This window comes from Macrotis lagotis, chromosome 2 (assembly GCF_037893015.1).
Source record: "Macrotis lagotis isolate mMagLag1 chromosome 2, bilby.v1.9.chrom.fasta, whole genome shotgun sequence".
NCBI classification, from domain to species: Eukaryota; Metazoa; Chordata; class Mammalia; order Peramelemorphia; family Peramelidae; genus Macrotis; species Macrotis lagotis.
In genome coordinates, this window is record NC_133659.1 from 74,551,299 (window position 1) to 74,568,928 (window position 17,630).

Below are 17,630 nucleotides of genomic sequence, written 5' to 3' on the forward strand. Positions count from 1 at the left end.
GGGTTTTGTCCGTTGGATTCAGTTCCAAATTAATCTCCAGAATGTAAGCACTGGATTTTTGACCCCTTATCCAGTGCTTTTTACATTTTACCCCCATTGCTTTGCTTTGAGGAAATGGAGGACCAGAGAGATTAACTTAATTTCAAACAGTTAAAACCCTGGGACTTCTCTGTTCCATGTAGATTGACAGTGAGTTAGAATTTGAACTCATATCCCTCATATCATACAATTCAGTTTAGAGTGAGTGATTTGTGATTCCTCATAAATCAGCCTGGGACTGATTCAAGCCTTCTATGTTGATTTTACATTGTAGACTCTCTCTTAGGCCAACAAACACTCACTCAGCAAACATTTGAATGAATTTCTGCCCCAGGGAGAATCTTTCCCTTTACAGATTTCTTTCCCAGACTCCAAAAAGGCATAGCAGGTGTAGCAGGAAAGAGGCTAAATGAAGCCTTTGTTTCTCTCCCAAGGGTGGATGGCTACCTAGAAAATCCTTCAGCTTGGAAAAAGTCAGAGGCAAGAATGGAACCAGCTTCCACATTAGGCTGGACTTCCTCAATTGTTGGTAGCTATGAACGAACCTCTTAGGGAAGACCAATCCCAGAGTCCTCTATTAAAGATTTTATTTGAGTTTTACAATTTTTCCCCCAATCTTACTTCCCCCCCCACAGAAATCAATCTGTCAGTCTTTACTTTGTTTCCATGTTATACATTGATCCAAATTGAGTGTGATGAGAGAGAAATCATATCTTTAAAGAAGAAACAAAAAGTATACAAGATAACAAAATCAGACAATAAGATATCTGGTTTTTTTCCTAAATTAAAGGGAATAGTCCTTGAACTTTGTTCAAACTCCATGGCTCTTTATCTGGATACAGATGGTATTCTCCATTACAGATACCTAAAATTGTCCCTGATTGTTGCATTGATGGAACGAGCGAGTCCATCAAGCTGATCATCACCCCCATGTTGCTGTTAGGGTGTACAGTGTTTTTCTGGTTCTGCTCATCTCACTCAGCATCAGTTCATGCAAATCCCTCCAGGCTTCCCTGAATTCCCATCCCTTCTGGTTTCTAATAGAACAATAGTGTTCCATGACACACATCCAGAGTCCTCTAAAAGAGGTTTAGATCCCAGAACATGGCTGACAAGGAGACCCAGTAGATAGAGGAGTAAGGAAAATGTGAGTTCAAATTCGACCTTACTAGCCATGTGACACTTAGCAAATCACTTCATCTCTGTCTCAGTTTCCTCATCCATAAAAATGAGGATAATAATGACACCAACCTACTAAGGATTGTTATGTTATAAATATAAAGCACTTGAAAAATCGTAAAGTGGTGGGTTTCCACACTAACTTCCCTAATAACACCTATAGGTGTGGGGAAGGAGGTGGGTCCCTCTTTGTCCTTAACCCAGCAACAAAATGACTCTTGATTAGGCAGCTAGATGGCTTAGTCAACTTGGAATCAGGAAGACCTGAATTTAAATTTTGCCTTGGACAATTAGCTGGGTGATTCTGACTGGTCAAGTTACTTAAGCTCTCTTAGCCTCAGTTTCCTCATCTATAAAAAGGGAGGACCACACCTCTCTTTTAGATGGTTTGCAAATATCAAATCATTGTATCAAATGTTACAAATCATTTTAAAGCATTTTGCAAACCTTAAAACAATGTTTAAATGTTAGCTGTTCATCATCATCATCATCATCATCATGTGAAGGACCCTGTATGATCATAGAATTAGAGCTAAAAGGAATTCTCATCTTTTCAAAGATGAGAAGAGTTAGAGTGACTTGCCCTTGGTCACACAGATAATGTTTGAGACTATGAAAACTATTTTCCTGACCATTGATTATTTAAAGTGTCCCCAGGTAGGACAATTACTTTTTTCTAACTCAATCCCTTCCCCTGCTGATCCCAGATTACCCCCCCCCAATATCAATACCTTCCTATCCTTGTCTCCAGTTCCAAGATTTACATGACTGATCTAGAATCTGCTCTCCACTACATCCTTCGGATAGAGGTGGGCAAGTTCAAAGTCCTAGAGGGAGAACGTCTGACAGCTCTGAAAAACTTTGTGTCAGTCCTGGCCAAGGTAAGTTGGACCTGTGACCTTCATCTCCTTTTTAACATTCTCTTTAGATGATTAATCAGGGCTGACAGGGCAGTCACTGCCCTTCACTATCAGCTCATATTGTCATCTTGAGACCCTTACATGCCTGGGTGAGTCTAAGGATCCCTCCCTAAGGGGTAGGGAGGACTAGCCATTTTCTTGGTGAGCTGAAATCCCTAAAAACTGTGCTCAGTGAGCTGGCATCCTGTGAATTTGTCCATTGTATGTGAAAGCTGTGCAATTGTCCAACTATTTATCCAATAGCTTCACCCTTATAGCTACCATCCTGTCTACCCCTGAGACACCTCTTTATTCTTAGATGGAGGATATAAGGTATTAATGAGTGACAAAGGGAAAAAAAGAGATTTCTTTCCTCCCAGACCCTGGCCAAAATAGAATCAAAGAGGGTAGAACTGGAGAACTTGGGGCAATATTATAGAAGTCAAATCTGAGTCTCAGAAAGGGTTTGGTGACTCCTGCTTGGGTTGAAACCTAGAGATGCTCATTCAAAACCCTGTATTCTTTCTCCTTCTGCCACATTGCTTCAGCAAACCTCTGCTTTATAACCACTCAGTTCTCTCTGCAGGTTCAAAATCTATGTCTATGTCTATCTGTCTGTCTGTTCTGTCAGCTGTCTACTAGTGGGTCTATTTTATCTTTCTAGCTATCTCTCTATCAACCAATCTGTCTACTGGTCTGTCTGTCTGTCGGTCTGTCTATTATCTATCTAACCTGGAGTTTACATTCCATTTTAGCCTTCAGATAGAAGTGGGGAAGTTCAAAATCCTGTGGCCCAGCAACGACCACCCACATTCACATTTATTTAATGTTTTAAGATTTGCAATGTGTTTTCTTCACAACAACTTTATTGAGTAGGGAATCAAGCATTTTATTCCCTTTTTTATAGATGAGAAACTGAGCCTCTGAGAGTCAAATCCTGCTAGCAGGATTCAAACTTAGCTCCTCTGACTCCAACAGTTTTCTTTTTACTACACCAGGTTTCCTCCTGATACACCTTTTTAAAAAAATCAATATAATTCCTTGGAATTTCTAGGCAAGAGAATAAGCCCAGAATCTTGGTGGTGTCCTTCACTGGCTCCAGAGGCTGAGTGCTGACTCTGCTTCTCCCACCCTTGGCCTTTTCTCTCCCCTCTTCTCCCTGTCTCAAGAACGGCAGCCAAAACTCACTACTTAAAACCCAAAGCACCTGCCACTAAGTGCTGCTGAGTCAGATATGGGCTTTGGCTAAAAGGCCCGTGGCTGAACGCTGAGTCAGCTGCCTGGGCATTCCAACGTGCCAACCCATGGAGCATATCCCAGCTCTCTGAACCACCCTGCCTCCCCAAGGCTTACCCTGCCAGTCCAGGATCCTGGGGCCATCCTTCCAGACTTATACACCAAAAAAGATAAACACATCTGCATTTCCTCAGACTTCCAGTTCCTCAGGTTTATTTGCTATTCAGGTTTCATCCTGGTCTAAGGGAGTGGCTCAGATGCATTCACCAAGTGTATACACATCTAGTGTCCTAGGACATCCCCAGGGTGATCCCAAAGTGTTTGGAAGGGTGCTCTGTCCTGGTATGGGACTTGTCGAAGACCGGCTTTGCTGGTTATAGCCAGAGCAGCCCTACCAGAATATAGCTTCTCAGCCTAGCTCTGAAGTGGGATGGGAGAGCTGGCAGCCCCAGAGGCCCATTTGTTCTGCTGAGGCAGAGCTAGAGAGGATCCAGAGAGGTCATTGAGCTATCCTCCTGCCTTTTGCAGAGGAGAGAGTGTGGAGTCCATTTGGTGGTCTCCCTGCTGTAATCCTTTTGGGTTCTTAGAACCCTCTGGAAAACCTTCCTTATAGCTTGCCAACATCCCTCACACTGCAGCCTCAGTTGATCTCTTGCTTGCTTGTTCCCCAGGTCAGATGATTGAGCATAAGGTGAACAGAGGCCAACTGTATGTATGAGGAAAGGAGGACAAAGCAATGAAGGTCTAGACCTAAGAGGTTCTATTCATTTTCCACTTAAATCCCTCATCAGTCATATAAGAGAGATCAGTGAGGGTGTGACAACCTTCCAGTTGTGGGGTAATCAACTCAACATGTATTTCCCAAGCACTTTTTTTAACTTTAAGCACTTGTTAGACCCTGGGGATACAAAGAAAAAGAGACAATTAGTTACCCTTTAAGGGAGACATCAAATACTTCAAAGCACACATAATACACATATTTCCCTATATGTGCATATATGTAAGAACAGATACCTGTGTGTATGTGCACATTTCTGAATATGTGTGATGTGAATGTTTTAGGGTTATGTGATGTTCAAATGACCCATAGCTTAGCAAGAGATAGGCTTAGCCTTGCACGCGCACACACACACACACACACACACACACACACACACACACACACACACACATTCACAGAGTTGATGTCTATATACTTGCTGGTGGATGGGGCAGAGCTTAGTCTGCCTCCTGCCCAAGGTGTTTGTCATTTGGACCAAGCCTTGCAGGAAGCCAGGGATTTGAGGAAGAGTCAGAAGTTTGGGAAAAAGCATGCCAGAGATGATGGGACAGCCTTGGTAATGAGTAGCAATACTTACCAGAGTGCCTGATTTTTAAAATGCCTATTGATGACTGATCAGAAGTGGCAGTAGGTAGGGAAGAAGTGATTGGTCAACCGATTGGAGCCCAATGGGATTTTTAAGTCTCCAGTAGAGACACCATGGCCGAGTCTTCATGCTGGGTAAGGAGCTCTAGGCTGAACTGTCGATTTAGTTTTCTAGTAAAATGTGCTCCCTTGCCTCCTCAGTCTCTGAGTAGTAAGCAGCCCCACTATCCCTTGCTTTTCTCTTCTGCTTGGCTTCCCAAACATGACTCTTAGGATGTCATTCCAGTCCTGACCACTAGATTGCATGCTGTCACCAGGATTTCACTGAGCTTTTTTTTCCCTCTATGATAATCTGCTTTACTTTAAGAAAGGGGTAAAGTTTCAAGTCAATATTAAGAAAGGAAGAAGGTTGGAAAGAATTGTTGACCTCTAAGCAATGTTCTACCCATTAATTTAGATTTGTAACCCCCCCCCCAACTTCAATGTTTGAGGATGGGGAATATGAGTCAAAGGAGAATAGTTTCTAGTAGCCCCTGCCCCCTGATTCTTAGAGTTGTTCTCCAACCTAAGATTTGAAGATATTTATTAGATCTGTCTTGTAGGGTTTTTTAAAATAAACCTTTGATATCATCAGTGTAGGGAGCTCCTGGTGTAGGGACTCCACCTTTACCAATGCTCTGCAACTGAGGAGACTTGGAGAATTCTCTAGATCTCAAAATGGGGATCCTACACAGGGCCAAGTTTGTTTCATAGGTAGATTTGAACTCAGGTCTTTCAGACTCTCTGAGCTGCTGTATCTATTACTACAAACTGGTTCTGCTTGAGGACTTAGATTTGTTTCACAGCTCTCCCTGTTTCCATTTCCTTCTCACTTCCTTCATAACTTTCCCTCTCTTGTATTATCTTTTCCCAACTTTCCCTGTGTCACATTAAATACTTGGATTTCATCAGCCTGCCTCTTTCTGTCTTTCTTGGCTTCTTCTCCTCAGTCTCTACTGAGTTCAGTCTTCTTTTGACTGAGTTTGTAGTTCTCATTCTCTCGCGCTCTCTCTCTCTCTCTCTCTCTCTCTCTCTCTCTCTCTCTCTCTCTCTCTCTCTTTCTCTCTCTCTCTCTCTCTCTCTCTCTCCCTCTCCCTCCCTCCCTCCCTCAAGTGCTTGTGGTTTCAGAGTGCTGATACTAATCAGATTTGAGTTGACTTATTGTCATACTAGCTTTCATGTTCCTCAGAGACTCTTTGGAGTTAAGATCAAGATTTGGAGATTGGCTACAGGCCTTCCTGATGGCAACCACTGGAATACAAATGAAAGGGCCCTTTCTCCTAAGCAGTCAGTCATCAAGTCAGATAACTATGCAGAAAGTCCTTTTTCCTAACATGGACAGTCTGCCTGTGAATTCCCCCACCAGCTCTATCTAAGAATCAGAAACTTTCCAGAAAACCCTGGGGGTGGAAGGGGGAGGGAAGGAGAAGGAACAGATCGGCCCAAGCCAAGAGGTTCCTTCTTGATCCACCAGAACTGAGGCCAGATCCTCCAGCTTAGAGAGTTCCTCACTTGCCTCCTTCTCCACCAGTCTCCCAACATAAAACAGTTTTTTTCAGGTTGATCATTCTGAGGAATAAGCTTTGTTCCTCTATGTATAATACTTAGGGTTTTGAGTCACAGCAGCCTTGGGGAGGCCATACCCTTCCTGGGTTCCCTCCCTGCTCCCTCCTGCAGACCTCTGCCCCTCTTCTTGGGTCTCAGGGAACCTAAGGCTCTGGTTTTCACCTTGCCTTCTCTGCTTCCTTGCTGCAGTACTACCCTGGCCAGCCCATGGTCCGGAACTTCCTTCATAACCTGGATATGTGGTTACAGTGGCAGCAGAGGAAGAGTATACCCTTTAGCTCCTTGGATGTGACCCTGACCAGCTGGAAAGAGGTGAATGAATGAATGTCCTTGGGCATTGGGTTCCATTTCCCCCCCCCTGTCTTTTCTATTTTAGTGGGAATGGAAATGATTTACTTCCCCATCCCTGGCCTAAAGTGTATATTTAGATGGGGTTAAGAGAGCCTCCTAACATTTCCACCACCGTCATGGTGATGATGATGATGAATCTTAACTGAATTTCCCTTCACTCTTCAAAGACAGATTTCTAGATATTCCCATGCATGGGGTTAAATCTGTAAGGGGGAGAAAAACTGTATCTTCAGTTCAGTAGCTGTAATTCCACCGGGAATGTTCCGTTTCTGGGCTCTAGCAGGGAGAAGAAGCTGCTCTCTCTGACTGATTGCATGTTGTCTTGCCTTTGTTTGTTTCTTGACCTATTGCTTCTGATCCTCCTGTGCCTCAGGGTTATATTTTGCCTAAGAAAGCTACCTGGGTGGGCTGCCTGGGAAGCCAGCCTCAGTTCCGTGGATTTCCTTGTTCTCTCTGGACCCTGTTCCACTCACTGACAGTCCAGGCAGCCCAGCGCAATGACTACCTTCAGGAAAAAGCAGGTGAATACTTAACTAGACCCCCCCCCCCCAACCCTTGACTCTTTCTCTAAGATAGAGGGAAGAGGAGGAAGGAGTAGAACTACAAACAGGGTGGTTCCCTTGTACACGGAGGCATCCTGAGTGGGTAGGATGACTGAAGATCCACTACCTGAGAGAGGAAGACTCTCAGAGACCCAGAGATCTCAGAGATCAGATGCCTAATCCCATCATTGCTCGAGCGTTCTATACAGTTCTATTGCAAAGACCAATGGATCTTTAGACAAATTAAGTCTAAATAATGCCACTGTCACAATATATTTGTCATACTTTTTAAGACTTGAAGAGATGGAGATTCCGTGGGTCCCTTAGTAGCACAGGAAGTAGTTAACCTAGTTCCCTGATGATGTACTGAAGTGACTGGGATGGGGAGGGAGAGTAGAGAGTGGGGGGAATTACTATTTGGATATCAGAGATGACTCTGAGTGACAGACAGGGAAATGGAATAGAGCTTGGGATTCTGTAGAGGGAAGAGAATCTATGTGTATTGGAGAAGGAGAAGAAATAAAGGAGAAACTGAGATGCATTCAGTTGAGTGGGGTCATGTTCTCTCTCCCAAAAGATCCCCAGGAGGTCCTCCAAGCTATCCGAGGCTATGTGAAATACTTTTTTGGCTGTCAAGAATGTGCCAAACACTTTGAGCAAATGGCAGCTGCCTCCATGGACCGAGTAAAGGGTATGAATGATGCCATCCTCTGGCTCTGGAACCGGCACAACCGAGTCAACGCTCGCCTGGCAGGTAAGGGTCTGATTTGAAGAAAGGCTAGCTCCCCATGGGAGAATGGAAAGGATTGAAGTAGCAGCAGGTTCCTGGGCAGAGATTGAGGGAGATGATCAGTCCGACACTAGGCTAGAAGCTATGACCCCTTGACTCCTATTTCCTTAGATAACATGTCACTTTAATTTTTTATCAGTTTTATTAATGCCTTTAAAAAAATACTAAAGTTCTATACTCTTTATAACACATCCCACAAATTGAACCATCCCTTGTAACAAAGAAAAACAGCCTGTCATAATTCACCAACACAGCGACCAGGCCTGGTGGTATATGCAGCTCTCAATATCTGTGCCCTACTTAGAGGAGGGAATGTGGCCTTATGTTAGAATTAGGACACACTGGACCAGTCATTTACCATCCTTTTGCCGTTTCTCCCATACCAGATGGATGTAGTAAGAGGTGAATGCACTTCAAGGTCTGGAGAACAAAGATCAGGGGTTTTTCATTCTTTTTATGTCACGGATCCATTGGGCAACCTGTTGATGACTATAAACCCCTTCTCAGGATAACTATTTTTTAATTCATAATTTAAGGAGGTGTTAAATTTCAGCTAGAAGTAAGGGAAAATAAAGTTGTAATTATCTTTTTCTAACTTAAGTTTCACAGACCCCATAAAATCCCAATGGGAGTTAATGAACCAGGGTTAAGAACTCCTGCCACAAGACAGATGGAGGCTCTGGCTTTGCTTCTGGGGCAGATGATGAGCAATGGAGAGTTTACCTTGGAGCTCTGTGCCTGGGTGGGGGTGAGGATGGAGAGATATAAATATGGTGTTTTAGGATCAGGGATCCAGGAGGTTGGAGACACTGCACACTGGGCAGCAGGTGGTGCAGGAGCCAATGTTTCCATCTAGATCTGGTGGGTCTTGAAAAACTGACACATACATGGCTTTCCTGCCTGCCCCACCTTCCTCCTTCTCCTTCCACTCCCTGTGAATTCTGTAGACAATCCCTACCCCCAGAAAAGACTGTAGTCCATCCATGGAGGAAGTGAGCAGTAGCAGACACAAGATGCCTAATCCCATCACTAGAGGGTGTTCACTCCAGTGTTCTACACAGTTCTATTGTAAAGACCAATGGGCCAGTGCTGAATTCTGTGGCCAAAACTCTGGACCTAGAATCAAGAGATAATTCATTTAGATCTGGCCTCAGACACTTACCAGCTATGTGACCCAGGGCAAGTAAGTCACTTTGCCTCTCTTTTTTGGTATGTAAAAGAGGAAATGACTGAGCAAACTCTTTCTAGCATATCAGTTGCCCCACAAAACAGAACAAGACCTCCTCAGCTTAGGTCTAGACCCCAAATACAGGGGAAGACAGACTTTCATATATTAAAAATAATTAATCAAATAAGATCAATTAATTATAGAAATGATACAACATTTGATAATCTGATTTCTAATTGAATGGAAGATTAGGGACTTTCTAAGTTGGGAGTAGGAGAGAAAACAGTACAGTTCCCTGAATTCAGAAAAAGAAGTGTCCCCTTCTCCCCCCCCCCCCCAAATTGTCTATAAACGATCAAAGGAACATGGTAAATATAGCTGATTGATCAACACGGGGCCGGTTTTCTCAAACTGAGGTCCTTGGTTAAGGGTCTCTAAATAACAGGGTCCAGCTTCCCAGTCACACAATGCAATAAGGTTTTCTCCCAATTCTTACAATTGAATAAAGTTTTTGCACAAGAGAGAAATTGGACTAGACCCATAATTGAATACAAAGGGCACTGAGCTAGCTCCAGAATTAAGTCAGAAAATGGAGTCTGTGTGGTTCATTCAATTCCTACAATTAACCACTTGCTGTCCTAAGCCCTTCAGTTCCCTCAGTTTGCTCCCATTTCCTAAACTACAAAAATACAGATCATAACAGTATCTATCTCCTAGGGTTGTTATAAAGATAAAGTGAAATAATATTTGTAAAAGCACCTTGAATACTTATTCCCTCTCTTTCTCTTATCCCCTACTCACTGAGAGAAGAGAAATCTCATCTCTTCATCTCTTCCTTCCACAGCTTTTAAGTTTGTTGGTTGGTTGGTTCCTTTATTCATTCAACAAACTTTCATTTATTAAGCGACCATTGTGTGTCAGACACTTTACTAAATGACGGGTACAAAACCTTTTGTCATAGAACTGACTGTCTTACAGGGAGGAAAACTATATCACAAAAATTATGATATAAGGGAGAACAAGATTTATGTGAAGGAAAGATCTAGACAAAACCCTTTAGTAAATGAAAAAATTTAATTTAGAATCATAGACTATAAAATCATAGCTTTAAAGCTGGAAGGAACCTTAGAAGCTATGAAGTCTAATTCTCCTACCAAACTCCCATACCCCATTGTACAGATGAGGAAACTGAGGATCAGAGAGCTTAGGTTCACATAGCTAGTATATGCATAAGGTAGGATTTAAATTTGGATCTTGCTGAGCAGAGAGGAAGATGAATTGAATTTGAGAAGTGGCATGGAGGGGACTAATTGGATAAATCACAGATAGCAATGAGATTTCAAGATATGGTGTCTGAGGAATAGTAAAAGCATATAAACTAAGATGAGACTGAAAAAGTCTTAGGGAACAGGTGATTTACTTGTGGCAGCCTAACCCAGTGCAGACAGCTCTGGGTTTCCTAGTTCCAGCTCTTTCAAAGCATAGATAGGATTTTCAGCTATGAGTCACACAATCTTAAAGTTAGAAGGGGAGGCCATCCAGCTTCATTTCCTACCCATTATATTAATCCCTTTGCCAGAATTTCTGACAAGTTGTCCTCTAGCCTCTACTTAAATACTATGGGTGCTGGGAAAAAGCAAATCACTCGATTTTTTTTTGAGATGCTGTTTTGCCATTTGTAAACTAGAAGGAAAAACCTGACCTCTCTGTTCTCTACTTCCTAATATGATATAAGAATGTGAGGACCAGTGAGAGATTCTCTTGGACTTACTACATGAGTGTGTATGTGTGTGTATGTTTCCTCTTTGGAGCTAGTATGTATATATTTTTATGTGTTCAGGGAGAGACCAGTGGCATCTTAATACACCTCAACCCATGAAGAAAATTCAATTTACAGAAATTACAGAAATAAATTGGGATCAACTATTTCCTTTACAAAGTGACCCTCTACTACTCAAAAAAGGATGGCTCATATTTCTTGGAAGAGTGATTTCCCTTAATGCTTTTAAGTTAGGATACATTTTTCAAAAATATGAGCAATAAGGGGCAGCTAGGTGGCATAGTGGATAAAGCACCGGCCCTGGAGTCAGGAGTACCTGGGTTCAAATCTGGTCTCAGACACTTAATAATTACCTAGCTGTGTGGCCTTGGGCAAGCCACTTAACCCCATTTGCCTTGCAAAAAAAAACCTAAAAAAAATGAGCAATACTATCTCCTTCTGGAACACTCTCATGATGCAAAGCAAGGTGCCTTCATTTTACATTGGGGAAAATGGCATTGAATGTTGAACTTCGAGTCAGGAACCCCAGGTTTGAATTTCGCCGGAGGCACTTATTAGGTGTTTGATCCTAGACAAATTACTTAGTTTCCTTGGCCTCAGTTTCTTCATCTGTAAAATGAAGGGATGGAATTGGACAGCTTCTAAAATGCTTTCCAGTTCTAAATCTATCATGTTATGTTCTTCCCAGGGAAACAGAGAAAAGGGAAGGGAAATAAATGAGCATTTATTTTGTGCCTACTAGGAGCTAATTATTGTGCTAAATGCTTTAGAGATATCTCATTTGATCCTCACAACAATCCTTCAGTGATCCCCATTTTATGGTTGGGAAAACTGAGGCAGATAGAGGTTAAGTGGAGTAGGGTCACACAGTTATTTAGTGCCTGAGGTCACATTTGAACTCTCAGAAAGAGTGGTGTCCCAGCCTTTGTGGCAGTCTTATGAGACAGAAGGAAAAAGAAATAAATCTATCAGTGACTTGGAGGACCTTAGGAGGCAGTGATGGGATTAATGCTTTGTCAGCTCCCTAGAAGGAAGAGCTGAAACTAGAGGAGCTCCATAATGTGATAAAATTTAGTTTTATAGCAATTTGAGCCTTACAAAGCAGTTGAAGAAACACATAAAGAAACTGAGGCTTAGAAGGTAGGCAGGCTGTCAGAATCAAGACTCCCATTTCAAGTTTTTGATCCCCAAGTCTCATCTTGCTGGCAATTGACAGGCCACAACTCATTCTCCTGTGTACTTCTCTCTCCAGGTGCCCCCAGTGAGGACCCTTATTTCCCCAAGATCCAGTGGCCACCAGTGGAGCTATGTAAGTTGTGCCACAATGAAGTCCAAGGTGACCCTGTGTGGAATCTAGGCGCCACCCTTAAATTTTTGAAGTCCCATTTTTCTCCCCGAAACATCGTCATCAAAAATTCAAGGTCTGAGGAAGCCTTACCTGGTCCTGGGAGGTGGCATGGAGAGCTGGAGAATTATAATTCCTCCCCTCCTACAGAATTAATAGGAGAGGAGCCAATGGACACTTTGGAAGGAGGTTTGAGAAGCATGGAGGGAGATGAGGGGATTTCAGATTATTTGTCATCCTGGTTTGCGAGGAGTGAAGCACCAATTGTGGAGAGAGAAGTCATGTCAACAGATGGCTTGACAAGAGAATTTCCAGAAGGCTACAGTATCCAAGAGGGAAATGCGGAGGAGAGGAAGGCCACAGAACTCCCAACAAAGTGGTTGACAGAAGATCGGGAGGCCTCTAATAAAGAGATGAAGGGAACTGAGACCTTGATCCTAGATGAGGACCCGAAGTCCCTCTCAGACCATGAAGACCAGTCCCCAATCTCAGACAATGGAGATAAACCTCTAATCCTGGACCATGGAGTCCATGAGCTGTTCCCCAAGCCACAGGCTGTCCAGAAACTGACCAAGCGAGACACATTGACCCTGCAGCTGGAGGAAGGTGCAGACCAAGTCAAGCAACGGGCCAGTTTCAACAGGAGAAAGGTGGGGGCTAGGGTCCAGCCTGGCGACCAATGGCTGTGGCTGCTTGGGGGGAACTTCTCTTATCTGGATGTCAGTCTCTGCATTGGGCTCTATGCCCTGTCCTTCATCTGCCTCCTAGCCATGTGTACCTACTTCCAGGAGAGGATGAAGGTTCGAAAGGGCCGAGCCAGCTACAGCATGAGCTGCTGAGGTCACATTAGGGGAATGGGAGTAGGGTGGGGGGGCATCTCATCTCTACCTCCTTCCCTGGTTTAAGAGCTCCCAGACGGTTGGGGAGTGAGGGGGGCAGGGAGTGAGAAAGGTCACAGCACCAATGACTGTGAGTAAAAGGGAGGGGTGCCTGCTGGAAAGAAATGTCACGAAAGTGGTTCTGGGTCAACTTGAATCTGGTGACTCTGTTGGGAGGTGAGGTGGAGGAGAACACTGATGAGGGAAGCACTCTGCACTCATAAGAACACTGAAGGGACTTCCATCATTTCATGACCTTCCTGCCACAAATTAGTTTTTAGGTTCTCTCAGGCCCCCTATGAAGCCCCTACTTCCCCACCTCTGCCTTTCCTGGGAATGTGGGGGAATGGCATCATTGCTTCGATGATACTCCTCCCAGATACTCCTTGAGATCTGGAGCTCAGAGAGGCCCGAGGCTGTATTCCTCCTGGGCTGCCAGTACATCGCTCTAGAACACCAGATCCCTTTCCGAAGTTCTAGACACTAACATTCGAATATCCCAACACTGAAGCAGACTTGTTTCTTCCCTTCCACTGACAGGAGATCGCTAGAAGATGAGTAGCTTCTCGGCAGTATTGCTACGAGCCTCCGTCCAGCCTCTTCAACCCCAAGGACCCTATCCAAAATGGAATCCTGATCACTCTTGGATTAATAAAAGAATGAAGAAGAAAATAGTCATAATTCAGAAGTTCTGGTCCCCAGTTTAGAGGGCTAGTATCTTGCTAACCACCGTGGGGTCTGGTCTGAGATTGGAACCTGAGAATTTCTGGGGTTATGCAGTTTGCTTAGGCATAGGTTTGGATGTGTTTTGGGGGGGGGTTAGAATGGGGTGGAATCTTTGCTTTGACATTTCCTGTGACAACCTGCAGCTACACTTGCTGCTAGCTTTCTTTCCCAAGGCAATCAACCTTTCCAAAGCAGCACCATCAACTTGAGTGCCACTAATAATTCACCGGTGTTTTGCTCATGTGGTAGTGGGGGTGGGGTGGGATCAGACTTGCTTGGGGTTGTGGGTGGAATTACTCACTTATGTAGCTAAGAGGTATGGTGGAGGATTTGGGGTGTTGGAGGGTGCACTGGCATTAATTTATGGTGGATTTCTGGTGGCTTGATAGATAGCTGTGATCATGGGAGAGGAGAGCTTTACACAAGAGAAAGAGCTCTTAGCATGAAGGAAAAGGCTTGGGGAGAGAGTAAGTTGGCCATTTCTTCTTTCTGCTGAGCTGGAACCTCATATTTTGAGTTTTGTCCTCCTGTATTCATCTTCCTGTTTTTCCCCCTGAAAGTGATAAGAGGCAATGATTGACTGTTTTGGTTTTGGGATTGACTGGTAGGGTTTCCTCTCCCTAGAGACACTAGGTTCTATATTGGTCAAAGGGAGGGATGGAGACGGGAGGGATGCAGCCTGAGTCTATGAAATGCCTATCACAGCTAAGGATTTGCAGAATAAATTATTTTTTGCTAAAGCAATTGTCTATGTATTATTTGCCTTTGCTAATGAGAAGAAAGAGAATATAAAGTTCATCTGGCCATCCAAGAAATAACCAATCTTGGTGAAACTTGCGTCCTCAGGAATATGTCACTGTCATCTGGGTAATCTGAGGGTCACTTGGCCTAGAGTCCCAGCCCCTGGAGTCTGACCTCAAAGGGAGGGCTTGGGCCGCCAGGGGCTATAATGCCCTTTATCCTAAACTGTTTGCTCACATCAGCCCCTAGAGGCTCATAACGTTATAGATTAAGAGCTAAAGGTGACTTTAAAAAAAAAATCATGTTTTACAATCCCTTCATTTTACAGATTAGGAAATTGAAACAGGGCGTCTAAATGACTTTCTCAGTGGCAAAGGCAGGATTTGAACCTGGGTTCCATTATTCCAATACCAATATTCTTTCAACTGCCTCATAGTCCAGTCCACTTCATTCTTGTTAATAAAATGGCCTCTGGATTTCATCATTTCTTACACTTCAATTTATTCTTTCCTATTGTCCCTGCAATGCCTGCCCTTTATTTCCATTTCTACTTGAGAACTAATTGTTCCTATATGCTTTTCCTCTCTTCTTCTCCTCCCCTCCTCTTTCCCCAACTCTCTTAGCCTCCTTGCTGATCATTAGGGAAAGACAGTGTTTTTGAGATCCATCCTGAGCCATCTGCTGTAGCCCTGGATGAATCAGCCTGGAACAGATTCTTTGGGACTAAGCAGCCTTTCTCTAATCCAGTCCTCCTCCAGCTTGGAGAGGATTTAAAGGGATCAGAGGCTGACTGATAATAAACTTTATTAAGGGGGAGGGAGTAGAGGCTGTCAATCGGATCAGGAGCCCCTTTTCTTGACATCTTCACTGGACTCATGGACCCATGGGATAGAGGTGGCAGTAGGGTCCAGGGCAGGACTGAACAGTATTGTCCTGAGTGATAGGGACCAGGAGAGGGAAAGAACCTCAAATTCCTGTTTGCCTAGGGAGGGGAGGGGAGGGTTAGGCATACACCTCTCTCACCATCATCAAAAAGACTAGCTTACCTTTCTTTGGCATCTTACAATATATAAAATACTTTCCTCGCAACTATCCAGTGATAGAAAGTAGGGCAATTATTATTATTTTGGATTAGATGAAGTTATGAAGGCTTAGGGAAAGAAGCGATCTGTCCACACTTAAAAAGTTATTAAGGGGACAACTAGATGACATAGTGGATTCTAGTGTTGGAATCAGGAAGACTCATCTTCCGAAATTCAAATCCACCTCAAACACTAGCAGTATGACCCTAGACAAGTCACTGTTTACCTCAGTTCTTCATCTGTGAAATGAGCTGGAGAAAAAAAAATGTCAAGTCAGTCCAGTATCTTTGTCATGAAAATCTCAGTGGGGACTCAAAGGATTGGAAATGATTGAAAAAGGACTTAACAGCACAAAGGTAGGAAATGTAAAAACGGGACTAGAGTCTAGGAATTAGAACTCAGGACTTGAACTCTATATTGCCTCTTGATAAATAAGCAGAAGTGGTTAAATCCCACTTCTGTGCCAGACAGTGTGCTGGACCTTTGGGGTTACACAAAGAATATATAGACAAGAGTGATATAGTCCCTGCCTTCAAGGAACTTTTGATCCGGGGACTCGCCATGTATATATTGAGTCCCTCATTCAACAAACCTTAATTAAGGGCTGATTTTGTGCTAAGCACTGGGGAGAAAGCAAAAACACTCCTTTCCCTCCAAGAGTTTATATTCTGAAGGGAGAGGGAGCCCATAAATAAATACAAAATAGACTTATTTGTAGAGACATAGCAGCTTGGGTAATCCGTAATTATTATGCTAAACAGAACTAGGAAATCCAGACAGGTGGAGGTGAGAAGGGAGTGTATTTTAGGTGTGGAGGACTGACTTTATGTGTGTGTGTGTATATGTTTGTATGCTCTGTTAGCATTATTTGTTTTTTTTTGTCGTTTTCATTCCTTACCTCAGCCTCTCTAGTGTAATTTGTCTTAAGTCTTCCCCCTACTGATCTGTCTCTCTCTCTGTTTCTCTCTGTCTCTGTCTCTGTCTCTGTCTGTCTCTCTGTCTCTCTCTCTCTCTCCCTCCTCTTTTTTCTCTGCCTCCTCCCTCCTCCCTCTTCCCCTCTCTTTCCTCTCTGTGCCTAGATCCTCTCTATTTATGGAATGGCACTGGGTTTCCTTCACTTAATCTTTGAAAAGGATTTGCAAACCCCAAGGTGTTTCCTTCAAGGTCACATTGTTTTTAGAGCATTTTGGTTCCTTTTTTGTGACCTCATCCCATCTTTCTCAGGGGTTTTTAACCTGAAATTTTTAAACTTGTTATGCATACATTGATAGATGGATGGATAGATAAATGATACATAGATAGATGGATAGATAATGGGTGAATAAATATGAATTGATAGATGATATGGAGATAGATTGGTGAATAGATAAATAAGAGATGTAAAGATAGATGATAGATGCATAGATGAATGGCTGGATAGAAAGATAGGTGAACGGATATATAGATGATAGACCAATGAATGGATAGTTGATAGATTGATGATGAATAGATTGATATTTGATTGAAAGATTAATGAATGAATGGATAGGTGATGGATGGATAGATTATGGATAGCTGGATAGATAAATAGATATTAGATGATGGATGGATAGATGGAAAGATAAGTGGATGTATAGATAGGTGATAGATGGATGAACAGATAATAGATAAATGAATAAATGATAGATGGATAGATGATGGATATTAGATGGATAGATGATGGATAGACAGATGAATGAATGGATGATAGGTGGATGGATAGATAGATGATAAATGGATAGATGGATAAGCTGTATTTCAATATAATTGATTTCCTTTGTAATCCTATATATTTATTTTATACATTTAAAACCATTATTCAGAGAAGGGGTCCCTGGGCTTCACCAGGATGCCAAAGAGGTCTGTGACACAAAAAATTGCAGCT

At 43.0% G+C, this 17,630-nt stretch overlaps 1 protein-coding gene across 1 annotated transcript in view; it reads left to right on the plus strand.

Moving 5' to 3' along the window:
- The window catches only part of QSOX1 (quiescin sulfhydryl oxidase 1), a 51,653-nt gene extending 37,009 nt beyond the window's left edge, over positions 1-14,644 (plus strand). The window contains exons 8-13 of the mRNA XM_074222169.1: positions 1,970-2,099; positions 6,514-6,636; positions 7,049-7,196; positions 7,795-7,971; positions 12,208-12,950; positions 13,719-14,644. Of these exons, the coding sequence (XP_074078270.1) occupies positions 1,970-2,099; positions 6,514-6,636; positions 7,049-7,196; positions 7,795-7,971; positions 12,208-12,950; positions 13,719-13,736 (1,339 nt within the window). The 3' untranslated portion in view covers positions 13,737-14,644. The remainder of the gene's footprint in view (positions 1-1,969; positions 2,100-6,513; positions 6,637-7,048; positions 7,197-7,794; positions 7,972-12,207; positions 12,951-13,718) is intronic.
- The last annotated feature ends 2,986 nt before the right edge of the window (positions 14,645-17,630 follow it).